At 42.0% G+C, this 12,987-nt stretch overlaps 1 protein-coding gene across 1 annotated transcript; it reads right to left on the bottom strand.

The window, feature by feature from the left end:
- Positions 1-435: 435 nt before the first annotated feature.
- AKAP3 (A-kinase anchoring protein 3) lies at positions 436-3,496 on the bottom strand. The gene is given in 8 exon segments (XM_074901142.1): positions 436-649; positions 771-870; positions 1,705-1,903; positions 2,405-2,615; positions 2,704-2,816; positions 2,819-2,948; positions 3,157-3,291; positions 3,416-3,496. Coding segments are annotated over 8 exon segments (1,125 nt in total). The 3' UTR covers positions 436-493.
- Positions 3,497-12,987: the final 9,491 nt, after the last annotated feature.

Here is a 12,987-nt window from a genome sequence, read left to right as displayed (position 1 = left end):
CAGGAGTAGTACAACTAATATCAGCCTCTACAAATCACTGGTGTATAAATGAGTCTGAGATGGTGGAGTTCTGCTAAGTGCTTGGCTGACATTAAGATGCTGTGCTTTGCTGGCCCAGTATCATGCTAAGAAGGCTGAGGTGAGATCTCATCACTCTCTACAGCTCCCTGAAAGGGCATTGTAGAGAGGTTGCTGGACTCTTCTTACAGGTAATTAGTGACAGAACAACGGGGAATGGCTTTAAACTGCAATAGGGGAGGGTCAGACTGGACATTAGGAAAAAATTTTCACAGAAAGAGTGGTCAGAGAGTGGAATAGGCTGCCCAGGGAGGGGGTGGAGTCCCCATCCCTGGGTGTGTTTAAGGGCTGTTTGGATGAGATGTTGGGGGATGTGGTGTAGGGGAGAACTTTGTAGAGTTGGGCTGAGGGTTGGACTCGATGGTCCCAAGGGTCTTTTCAACCTGAATGATTCTGTGACAGGCAATGGCCCTGCTCACGACCTATTAAGCAGCCAGTTCAAGACTGGCAACCGAACAGAGGTGCCTACAGCCTCACCAGACTGCCTTTCCTTCTTGTATTTCAGCATTGCTTGTAAAATTTCTCCTCCTTTGTACCCATTCTTCACTGCTACTGATGACAGTTTCTGAAGCTGCGGAAAACCAGAAAGACAACAGAAGTGTGTCATGCACCAACAGCAATATACAGGTGTGTTATAGCAGATGCACTGATAAGGTCAACTATTTTAAAGGGGAACTGAAGAGACTGTGCACGTGCATGTCTGTGGGTGTGATGTGGCAGATGCATCTCAGTCCTCTACTTCCATCCTGCTGTTGGAGGCTTGTGTGCTCCATGGCTGGATTCTGTAAGTGGCTGCCAAGCGGAACGATCGCAAGAGGTGAAGAGCTGCTGTCTGCTGGGTCATTAATAAAGGGGAGAAGACTCCAAACACAGCCCAGACTGCTCTTCATTGTCCAAGTTGAAAAAAATATAATAAATACAGACTGAAAAGTAATTTGGGATTCTGTATTATTTAGATACTCAGAATCCAATAGCAATTCAGTAACATGGGTAAAAATGTTTGTGAACACCTCTTAATGTTTATAATGTAAAGATTTCTTTATTAAATGGCATTGCCATTAGAACATTTCTGAATGTAAACGTCTTAATTTATGAAATAAAAGTTGAAAGCAAATGTATTTATTTACCTTCAAAATTAGACCCACTTAATTTGTGGGAAATACAGCATGTAAGATAATTTCGCACATCTTTGTGTTGAGCTAAAAGTATGCTTTTTCTGTGCATCTTTATTTCCTGTTAGTTTACTATTTTGTAACAAGACAGTAGATTAGTAGTAGCCCCCATTGTTACTCAGGGCACTATTTTAAGAAGAGAAATGTCTAGAAAAAATTTTTCTAGAAAAAAAGACTTTTGTTCTTCATCAGGCAGTAAGATTGGAGCAACCGACCAAATAACTAAGTCCGATCGTGTTCTAATTTCTGCCTTTCTCATTCATGAACTCATCGCCATCTGAGAAGTAGCGTGCAGGCAGGTCTGCCCGAGAGGCAGCCATCCGCTGCAAGAGGGCTCGGAGCTGTTACACACTTTTTCAGGATTCTGATTCATGACTACCACCCTGTGTCCTGATACAGTACCTTTACTCGATCCAGCCACGGAGTCAGCAGTTCCCATGCTCTTAGAGCCTACCGATCCTCCCTGCTCCCTGACTCCGCCAGAAGTGACTCAGGGTTGCTGTATTTAACTATCATAAGACACAGCTTTAGCACTGTATCCACCAGACTGCCAATAAATTGTGCACTGCTGCTGTCTTCTCTGCTGAGGTCGAGTTGATCAGTAAGCATTTTAGTCAGTCCAGACACAACCTCTTCACAGGATTGCTCAGCGTCTGAAAGGCCACTGTGTTCCTTAGTGGTTTTGCCAGTATTTTGGTTTGCTTCATTAAGAATTGGATCTCCAGGCTGACCTTCTACTCTGCAAACAAAAAAACCTCTTCTATTTTTATTAACTTCTGGATTAGCATTAATACAGCACCGGGCATGTCACTTTTGGGCTTCTGCTATTCACTGTCTGACTTCTGTGAATCTGGTTCCTCAGCTTCTTTAGATGGATCCTGACATCTTTGTGAAAATGTGTGGAAGGTGGGATCATGGGACCCATGTAATAACAACCCAAAGGCAGTGGGACCTGCTTTACTAGCACGGCCACTTTCTGTTGCTTTCTTGTTGGCATTGTTCTGCTAGATTAGATGACAATCTATAGGCAATAATGCAATCACAATCAAGCCCATGAATCTGGTAACATTTTGGTTACATCCCAAATTTCTGAACCCCAGGGCATGTTCTTTGGTGATCTTGTTTCAGCTCCCTTCTTGGTTGTGATTTTGAACATTGGATGCTTTGGATTTGGTTTTCATGCCAGAGGGTAAACCCTTGCTTAATAATGTGGTTACCGACTGTATCTGCACAGGTCATTTCTTTTTCTTTTGGCAATATTTCAGTCCTTGTTGCTGCAGACCTCAATTCTGAGCTTTTGCATCTGCTCCTGAACCCTTCTTCATAGAGGCATATGCTAGACGTTATCTCCTCCAGGTTTTTGCACTACCAAGGTAGAAAGAAAATTATTCAACATTGCTTGTACCGTTTCTGCAGCCTTATGACTGCCTAGGGTGAACAGAGTCAGCTTCACTGAAGAAGCAAAATCTGAATTAGTCAAGAGCTTCCCTGCTATGTCATGTAAGTTTTTCATACAGGAGTCTGCTAAGTCTGAAATCACAGCCTTAGAGCGCTTCAGTAACAAGTTTTCAGCACAATACAAGCTATATTTGAGTCATTTGCCTGACTTTCCATGGTCTTCATAATTGAGACCACCATGACTGAAAACACATTATTTGCATAAATTGGTATCTCTTTACTTAAATTATTTACAAATTCCTCTTGGCCAAAACATTTTTTGTGATGGCATTTTTCCTTCTCCTGTTGTCCTACCCTTCCCTTCTGGAAAAGCTCATTTCTATTGGAAGACTGATTTATTTCTTTATAAAAAATGTCTTCTTGGAAGATGGACTCTCTTCATATTTAGTTTCTTTCATATTGACATGAGTAACATTTGCCGATGGATTATTTTTATCGTTATTTGTACCCAGTCCAATGGATTTATCTTTATCTTGTTTCCAAGAACAGCAAAACATGGATCAGGGCCATCTGACTTTTCATTAATCTCTTTATGTGCCACTGCAATGACAAGGTTAGAGAGTCTGTCAGCATAAAAGGAAACCTATTCTAACTCTCACTTGCCTTCAAGTAGTGGCCTCACCCTCTGCGCCCTTAGGCTTCTTTGGATTTGGAGTGGTTTTCATCTTCAAGTGAAAATCTGGTGGCATCCACACTAATATGCTCACCGTAGACACTAAATCCTCCTGGCGATATATTGCACTGTTGGAAGCTCTGCCCCTCAGCAGATGGTTGTCTCGAATTTCCATCACCCTTATGCTTTTCAGTGCATCATCAATGCTAGCGAACACCTTTCAGGGTGCTTTTGAAACCAGCTCAAGATTCTGAGTGGATCATATTCCTGAATCAGTCTCAGGAATAAAACAAAATGGAAATGCATAAAGATTCATTATCCACACCTTTTTTCCTTGGCACAAAGGCTCTTTCCATGTCAAGAAGGTGTGCGTGAGTACCAGGTGAAATTCTGATTGGTCTTGGCGACTACAGAAGAATCAGTATGGATACTGATCGCAGCAGTACGTTGTCAGTGGTAGCAACTAGCTCCAGAAGTGGCATAAACTATGTCAGTACTAATATGAATAAAGGTTAGGTGGTTTTGCCATAGTGCCACTAAAGCTTGTCTTAATTTTTTCTGTTGAGGGCTACTGTTTCTATGTAAGTGATGGCTACTGCTATCTGAGAGGCTCTGTTGCAGCCTCATTACTAAGAACACTTCTAATTTCAGGTTAGGTTAAAACCATAGACTCTAAATGACTACTCCTCTGTGTTTTTATTACTTACAATCAGTGTACAGTCAGACAGCTACTCCAACTCTATACATTTCCACCATATGAAGGAGACACGTATTTAAAAAGGAGAGTCACAGGAGAAGCCCAGAACAGTTATGAGATTTATGGACAGGTATCTCAGAATATTTTGCATTTTCTGAAGCTGTCTGGGGACTTGAAACAACTAGTCCTTTTGCTTAGCATTTCTCCTGAACAGGCATTTGCAGCAAGATTGTATGAAAAATTGTGTACGTGTGAGTATAAACAATACAGTGAGTACTGGGAACAACATGGAGACAGGTCATATGTCCAATTCCTCTTCCATTTCAGCAGACAGCACTAACTCTAGTGGCAGAATTTCCTGGGCCCATCCCCTCTGAATGCCTAAAAATGGCTTTGGCATAAGAAGGGTTTGCATCTGGAGAATATCTTTTACACTTAGTACTGACGCAAGCATAAGGTTGTGGTAGACTTCAAAATTGTAGGCATAGCTACAGGTATGCTCATCAAGATAGGCATAGGCTTATTTATGTATTTGTAGCTCAGTTAGGTAACAACAGAATGGCAGGGACTTGTTTTAGCCTGCTAGAATTCAGGATAAGTCATCTTAACCAGTAGCGCTCTCATCCACACAGTATTTCTGCAGCCACAGCAGAAATATGAGGCAGCTTACAGCTGTGCTACTCCTTATCGTTTGAAAGCTTCAAGTTTTTTAGACTGGCATTGAACTACTTTTGGGTGTTTCTGACTGCACTAGGTGGAACAACCAGTATATTTGGCATTCACTCCAGCAGCCAGCTGCCTCTTCTCAGCTAGACCCCTTCCATGCTGCCGCTGTGCCACAGATGATTACCTTCTTCCTTAACTTTCTATCATAGAGTATGGATTTATATGCCTACCTGGCTGTTTGAATGGTGTAGATTTTTTATTTACCCTGCCATGCACCAGTGGACATAGGACAAAGAATTGCAATCCTTCACTATGTTCCATTTTATTTTCTCATCTCTTCTCTTTTAGTGACTCCCTTGAATATAGTGATCTCCTCCTACCTTCCTCAGACTGTCTCCTTTCAAACTCTACCACCTTTTCTGTCATTTGTGAAAGGTGTATATTATATTGGAAGCTGAAATATCAGCGATTATCACAAAGGTTCAATGGGCAAACCATTATTTGTTCACAGCCTCTTCTTCTTTCTACTTATTTTTCCTCTCCCGTGTTCTTTAATTTCAATTTAGAAATGGGATTTTCCAGTTATCCTGTATCTAGTTTATCTCTAAATCCATTGCAAATCATCCACAATGCAGAGTTTTGCCAGTTTTTTTTTCCCTATCAATCTTTGTATCAATATTTGGTCGTTAAACAAAATCCAAACTTTCTGTTAAACTCAGGGTATGTGGCTGCATAAATGTAAAGAGATGACAGAAAATTAGTACTGTGTCAAAGAATGTTCAGTCAAAATTCTGAATATGTGATCACTACACAGAGAGTGCAAACTGAACTATACATGCTTCTAGAAATACTCTTTCATCCACGTCCTCACACACAGGAAACGAACCTTTATAGTTCCTCTAAGAAATCAGAGCACCTTTGCTGAGCGGTCTGAAAGAGCTAGTCTGGAAGCACCCAGGTCTAGCTTCAACTCAAAATTACTTAGTTTGGATTTACACACTAAATATTAATTGAAATACTCTTGGCTTGTGCCAAGGATAATGTTATTAAGCACTGAGGAACATGGTCTGAAAAAGTATGCAATGGTTTACTTTGGCTGATAAGAAAACATGTATATATCAGATGAGGAATTCTAAGTCTCAGTTCTCTGCATGTGCTTACCCAGTTTATAGCAGAAGAAACTGAAGAATTTTGCTTTCCCTTATTTAGACAACAAATTCCTTACTGCAAAGCAGCAATAACTACTGTATGTAAGCAACAGTGACATTCCTACACTCAAGGCATGGCAGTCCTAGAATTAAGCACTGAGAAGAATCCAAAGTTGTGTTGCACACGTACAAGTATTTGTTATTTGGTAGCAGAGACTGTTGCTTTTATTAGCAAATTTAACAAGGAAAAGGTGTAACTGTCTTAAAAAAATTTAACCAGACACAATCCTCTTTCTTGCTTTCTTGGATGCTTTTTTCTACATGCAGATGCAGATACAAAATTATTGAAAGAAACACATTTCTTACTGACCAATTCTGTTCTGTGTTCCTCCAAGAGCATAACAATCCACTTCATAGATCTCTCTGGCTCTGCAGCCAGTCAATATTATCAGATATCAATGAATAAAAAAATAAAAACCCAAGACAGGCATGGATATAAAAAGCAGTGTTTGCAGTGTGTAGTGAATTACGGAAATATGAGGTTTTCAGTTTTTCACTAGAGAAAAGTCAGAATTTAACTTGGTAGCTTTATATTTGATTTGCATTTATGGACAGACTCACACGCTGAAACTGGTATTTTGCAGAGAAAATGAAGGTCTTCCAAAAATCTCTGTCTGAATGAAAACACAAGTATCAAAAATAAAAGAAGCTTTTGTAGGATGAGCTTGCAAATTTTTAAATTAATGCAAGTGAGCACATTACATACAGATTTCTAAAGGAGTAGAAAGTTGTAATTTAATGTCTTAGCTCCAGAAAATGCCTCTTGGCTTTTCTGGAGATGAGCTGAATTTAAATTAAGTTTTTGAAATAATTTACCTTTTTGTTCCTGCAACAAGCTGAAAGATTGTGATTTACTTCAGCATTTCCAAGAAAAACTCCTGTAGGCAGCCATGTGTAATTAGAGTCTAAAATGGACAAAAATGGTTTTTAAGATATCTTTGTGAATGGCCACACCAGCACTCTCCTTTTGCTAATTTTTATCTTTACTAGGGGTGTCACAGTGCATTTGAGAACAACATAAATCAAATGCAGCAATATTGTTAGTATTTGGAAAATCTTGTTAACTGAGGAGTGTGAAAAAGAGTGAGGCAGCAAACCAAGAACCTATCAAATTCTCTCTTGTTCTCACTTCTTAAAAAGTGACAGCTTAGATGTAGATAATCTGCTGGCTTCAACTGGGCTCTCCTTCAATCCATGGGCATGGATTTGCTGAAGCGATGTACTCCAGAACTCTAGTCTTGTGCACATGGAGGCATCTATCTGCCTGCCCAGGTGAGCAGTAGCTCTAATACGTGTTGTCTGAAAATCAATTTTTGCAGAGAGAGCACCCACTTTGTTAAATATTACGATAGCCTCTTCTTTTTGTAGCATGTGTAATTCAAATGCCAACTGCCTTTCACGCTGTATAAAATACTTCTGCCCCAATATCCTACGTTCATCTTTCTCCAAAGACAGCCTCCCTCCAATTTTCTGTTTGGTTTGGTTTTATTTTTTTTCATTTTCTATATAAACTACTCTGTGACAATTGCAATTATGGCAAAGTATGAACCGAAATATAGTTAACTGAGCAGACATTATATTACTAGTGTTATTCAACAGTATTGAGAAAGAGTTGGGCTTCAATGTTTTAAATGCTGCAGATCCATCAAAGTCTTATGCAGATGGCTAATTTTACAATTTTGAAGATTTTCTGCTAATTTCAGTGAGCCTTGACCATGAAGGGTACTTGAGCAAATGTTCATGTTTGAAAGAGAATGCTACTGCATTCACATAACACATGCTGTCTTATCCTACTGCACTTATGAAATCTTATTTTTCAAAAATATCACAAAATGACACAGAAATTCTAGTCTGCAGCATGACTGCTGCAGAATTTTCATGAATTGTTCTGCCATGACTTGCTTATCGATACAGTGAAATAGAGGAAGGCTGCCAAATGCATAGTTATGCTTTTCCACGGATGTTTTTTATGTATTTAATGCTACAAAAAACACCTAATATTACTAACAGTAGCCATGAGGGGAATTTGGATTCTCTATTAGGTATTCTGTACATTTGACATATATTTTGAGTGCTTTTTCAATCATATCATCTTATCCAATTTCCTACTTTATCTGAGTGTTCCATATTGTTAGAGGTGGAATAAAAAGTTTACAGCTCGGATTACAAAATCCTGATAAGGAAATCTCAAGAATATGGTACCTGTAATTCTTTTTATTCATTTTACTTTGGAAATGACTAATTTTCAAGTTGACTACGTCCTTTCAAATTAGTAAAAAAAAAAAAAACCCTCCAGCTCAATTCATGCCACCCTGCTTATGGTGGCATGAAGTCTACCTTGACAGAGAGCAAAGGGGACCAAGAAAAACAGTTCTGTCAGTGCAATTGAGCAAGAGGATAAATGGGAATGGGAAGTCTCAGGGATGTCTTGCTGTCATTGAACCTAACTGTAAAGGAAGATTAGTTCACCCCGACCTATCCGGAAAGTGAATCTCTTACCAGATAAGGTAATTAGTGCTGGCTGAGGAAGAGTTGCTGGAAATTAAGATTTATGAATCACAAACATAAATAGAGGCATTCTGATAATTGTTTGAAGCAATGTTTTACACAGATCCTGGTGTGACCGATCACTGAACCTCAACAATGGAAAAAGCCTCTGAGGAGACAGGCGAGGGCAGCGTGCTCATGAAGCCCAGGGAAGAATGCATGGAGTGAGTGACCACAGCTGTTGTGCAGAAAGCTGAACTTCCCCTGACACAGAGGGGACCGGAGGGTGGCCTTTGTTCTAGATAAATGGCTACATCAGCTGCGTGAATCAACCGGCTGTAGAACTGCTCATCCCCGACTTAAACAAAAGAGCGCAAATGTCTTCCTGTCTTAGCCAGACCAGGATGAGGACTGTATACATGAGAAACCTCTTTGAAATTGTTCTAGACTATTCACTTCTGGGACTTTTCAGGATATTTTTCCTTGTATCCATGCCTGAGCTGGCTTCAAACCATCTATTACTTCCCAGCAGCAGAGGCTGCCCACCACCATGAGGGTGAGTGTATCAGAGACCCATGGTGAGAAACACGTTTGTACTGTGAGCCAGCTGCCTCCTGCAATTGCTGAGTGTAACTCGTATTGTGATTTACGTATATTGCTGTATCATTCTGCTAAATCAAAATCCCATGTAACATCAAATGATTTCAGGGAAGTAAATATGGTGTTAAACGTTAACTCCGAGCCCAAAATATGGTATTAAACATTAACCCCGAGCCCAAGTATGGAATATCTAAAAGCATCTAATTAGGGAGTATTGGACCCTGACACTGGGTCAGATGTGCCGAGCGGGGTCCAGGAAAGTGCAAGCATCAACTACCCTTTAGCTTACATCCAAGATCTGGTGGAAGGAGAAAGGATGTAGGTGCTCACTGTTTTCCCTAGGGTTATCACTGGAGCAAGAAATAGCCACAAATTCACACCAGTGGCATAACAATGCTGTGGGCACCCCCTATCCCTTCTGCCCCCCGCTCTGAGTTCCAGGAGATGTGGTTGCCGTGTGCCCTCACCCTCCCCTTCCTATGACACTTCTGTCACACGTTTAGGTGTAACAACAATTTCAACCAAGGCCGCATTTAACCTGCTGTAGTTTTATCTAAGAACAAGGTTTTATTGTCAGCACTAAAACATTTTATTCAGGTCTTAATGTGAGATGGTCATACCTGTTTTTCTCAAAGTTATTTATTGCTGTGTACTATGAGGAACACAATTTGTCTGGAGTCTGGAATAACTTTGGATACCAATCTTCAGAAAAAGAAAACAACAACAGTATCACACTACTAAGAACCAATTTAAAAAGCAAAACAGGTGTTATAAAAGTTATAATTCTACATAAAAAGAAGAAGGATTGGGATATTAACCTAAAAATATGCTACCTATAGGAAATAAAGTTAAGCAATAATATCAGTACTTTATTCTGAGATAGTGCTTTTCATTACTGTATTTCTAAGCATTTCACAAAGTAGGCATCATTATCCCACTTTATGGATGGGGAAGCTGAGACGTGACAATGTGACATGATTTCTGTACGTCATAGAGCAGACCAGCAGCGAAACTGGGAACTTGATCCACTGTGCCTGATCCACTGGCAATGCTGTGATCCCCTTCTGCCATCTACAGTATATAGTGTAGCTTCGACTAAGTCAAATTTGTAATTAGCATCACAGGAAACAAAGATCTCTGCAGCATACGTCTGTTTTCTTGCGCTCAGAAATGGCTTTCATTCTGATTCAGGGAGTGCTTCAATTGAGCATGAGAAGTTAACACCTTGGGGAAATGACATAACATCTTACAAATCAAACACTGTTAGCAAATGAAACAGATGCAAGATACCACAGAGGAGATGAAACACAGCATGTACGGAGCAGAGGTACTTCCCACCTTCCACGCCGCACCCCTCCTGACTGCTGGCCTAAGCCACCCAAACTCCTTGGCAGAGAAATGCAGCAGAAAAGGAGGGAGGAGTTTTCAGAGGAAACTGCTGGCTCTTCACACACCTCTCCAAAAAAGCCACATTAGGGACAAGGGTGACTATGGCGAGGGGAAGTCTTGGAAGGGAACAGTCTAGAGAGGTTTCTTACACGTCTGAAACACACCCGTTCATTCAAAGGATGGTGAAATCAGAGAACAAATGGAGACTCCAGCATTAACTCGTGTTCTTATTTATCCCTTACATGCACTGAACAATCTGAAAGATTGACAGGACTTTCCTACCTCAGCAGCACCGGTATGTCTGCTAGGCCAGGGCGCTTTCAAAGGATGGTTTTAGAACTAAGCTCTTCAGTCTTCTCACCAGACAGGCAATTTGGGCTCCTGCTTATCTTGCTCCAGCCAGAAAGCAGAGTGACATCAGTATTTCCATAACAACAGTAAGGCCAGAAGGGGACCAAGGGTGGTGCAGGGTTGTGTGGAAACCGAGACATCCCATTCATACCTGCCAGCCCTTAAAGTCAGCATTTGCAACTAGCCTGCTGCTCCCCGACGTGAGAGAGCTGAGAGAGACCAGAAACCCTCAGCACGGGACTCTTAATAAATCCTCACACATTTTTGGTGATCGGTAGCCCCGAGGCTGCTTTTAGACGTTTGGCTCTAACTGCCCTGGGATTCAAATACAGTGAGATAGTCCTCAATCAGCAATATGATGTTCCAATTTGGTTTTAAAATCAAATTCAGCTCTCTGTAAATTGCACATTTAACCTAGTTAACTCGTAATTGGAGCTGTAACAAGTTGGATGTGTCCATTATCTTACTGCTTTTTTTTATGATTACGTCACTATAAGACATAAGTATCTGGTCAACTAGCACATCTTATCCCTGCAGTAGCACTGCCGAAATAGGAAAATACTCTTTTAAAAATGGAGAGTGGAAACCACAGAGCTCTGGTGTCTGGAGCAGAAGACACATCTCCTGATTTATAGTGCTTTGCCTTAACCTTAATTCATCCTTCTCCTTCTAGTCCATGCTTAGAATTTGTTATAAGATCACTTCCCATGGACATTTATGTCACTGTATGGAACAGTTAAGGGTCAAGTCCCTACAGAAGGAGTCTCAGACTTGGATCAAGAACAAGATGTGCGTGTGAGGTGCAGGAACTTGACAGACATTCATGTAGGTGTGCACCATTTCTGAAACGAAGCTATGTGCCCACTCCTGCTTGGTAAATTCCCACTGCTTTCCATGAGCACCCATTACATTTGTAGGTTGTGAGCATCGGCTTTCTTGTACCGTATCTAAGCATGACCCCGCACACTGGATTTCCTGAAGGTGTTGAGGCAGGCTGGGTCACTCAGAAAAGCTGTGGAGAGGCCATCGGGCATGATGAAGGTGGAGAGAGCAGTGGTGGGGAGGTAGTTTAGAGGTGGGAGGTGGAGGGGGCCTGCTGCTGTGGTTCCCAGCTACCAGCAACAAGAGATGAGCACATTTAGTTCAGTGTGCACCTGGCTTACGCGTCAAATAAGAAAAGGTGCGTTGTAGCAGAGAACCGAAGATGACCAGAGTTCACAGAGCATCCAGATTTTCACTCCAAACCCCAAATCACCTGCTATGCCACAGGTCTGGCAGAACTGCCATTTGGATTTGCGTCAGAACAGAAGTTGAGTTAAAATCATTTTGGAATCTGTCCAAATTGCCAGAAATATTCCCCGACTGTTCTGGCCTTTTATTGCACTGATGTTTTAAAAACTTTTTGGTGAATACGAGCACCAGCTACAGTGGTGTAAGCCAGGTTACAAAAGAATGGCCATTTGTATTCAACACAGACCAAAAAAGCAATGGGAACCCATGGGAAAAACAAGGCTATAATAGTGCCAGTGGCAGATTTAGAGTGCCCTGTGTGTGATCGTGATGCAACATTCACAGCGGCACTTGCTTAGGGGAAAATGTCTCAGTGAAACGTTGGAAGACCTATGATGACAGAGGGAGACAGGAATTTTAAGAGTGGTTGCATGTCTGTAACCATAAAATTGTTTAATCCCCATTTAAGGCTAATTTAATGAGGCCAGGTAATTAAAGGCATAAGTAATGAGTTACTGAAAATGTTTTCAATCAGTCCAGCTCAGTAGTGGCCAAAGTTTACTGTCATTTAATTGTTGGATTTGGCTCATCTCCCACCAGGCACTCGGAAGCAGGCGCAAGGACCTGCGAAGCAGCAGCTGCCCTAGAAAGATTCATATTCCAACTCAGGGTTTTCAAATGGAAGCGCTGGGGGGGTGGTGTATCATCCTCCCTCTGCAATCGCTCCCTTAGGCGCTTCTAAACTTCTCTCCCACCCTCTGGCCTGCGACCTCAAGCATCTTTCCCTACTCGGGCCCAGACCGGGCACCACACGGGGCCGCGGAGCTCACGGCCCGGCCTCCACCGGCCCGCTTGCCTCCAGCCCACCGGATCGGGAGCCGCTCGGCTACGAAGGGCTACGCCTGCCCGCGGCTCAGCGGCCGGAGCGGCGGGCGCACGGCGGCCCGGCCCCGCCTGAGGGGAGCCCCGGCCCCGGCCCCGGCCCCGGCCCCAGCCGCCGCCGCCGCCGCCGGCTCCCGCCACCGGCCCTGGGCGGGG

Source organism: Athene noctua, chromosome 3, assembly GCF_965140245.1.
Source record: "Athene noctua chromosome 3, bAthNoc1.hap1.1, whole genome shotgun sequence".
Lineage (NCBI taxonomy): Eukaryota > Metazoa > Chordata > Aves > Strigiformes > Strigidae > Athene > Athene noctua.
Note: the sequence above shows the minus strand (reverse complement) of the source record. Positions and strands in the feature narration are given on the sequence as shown.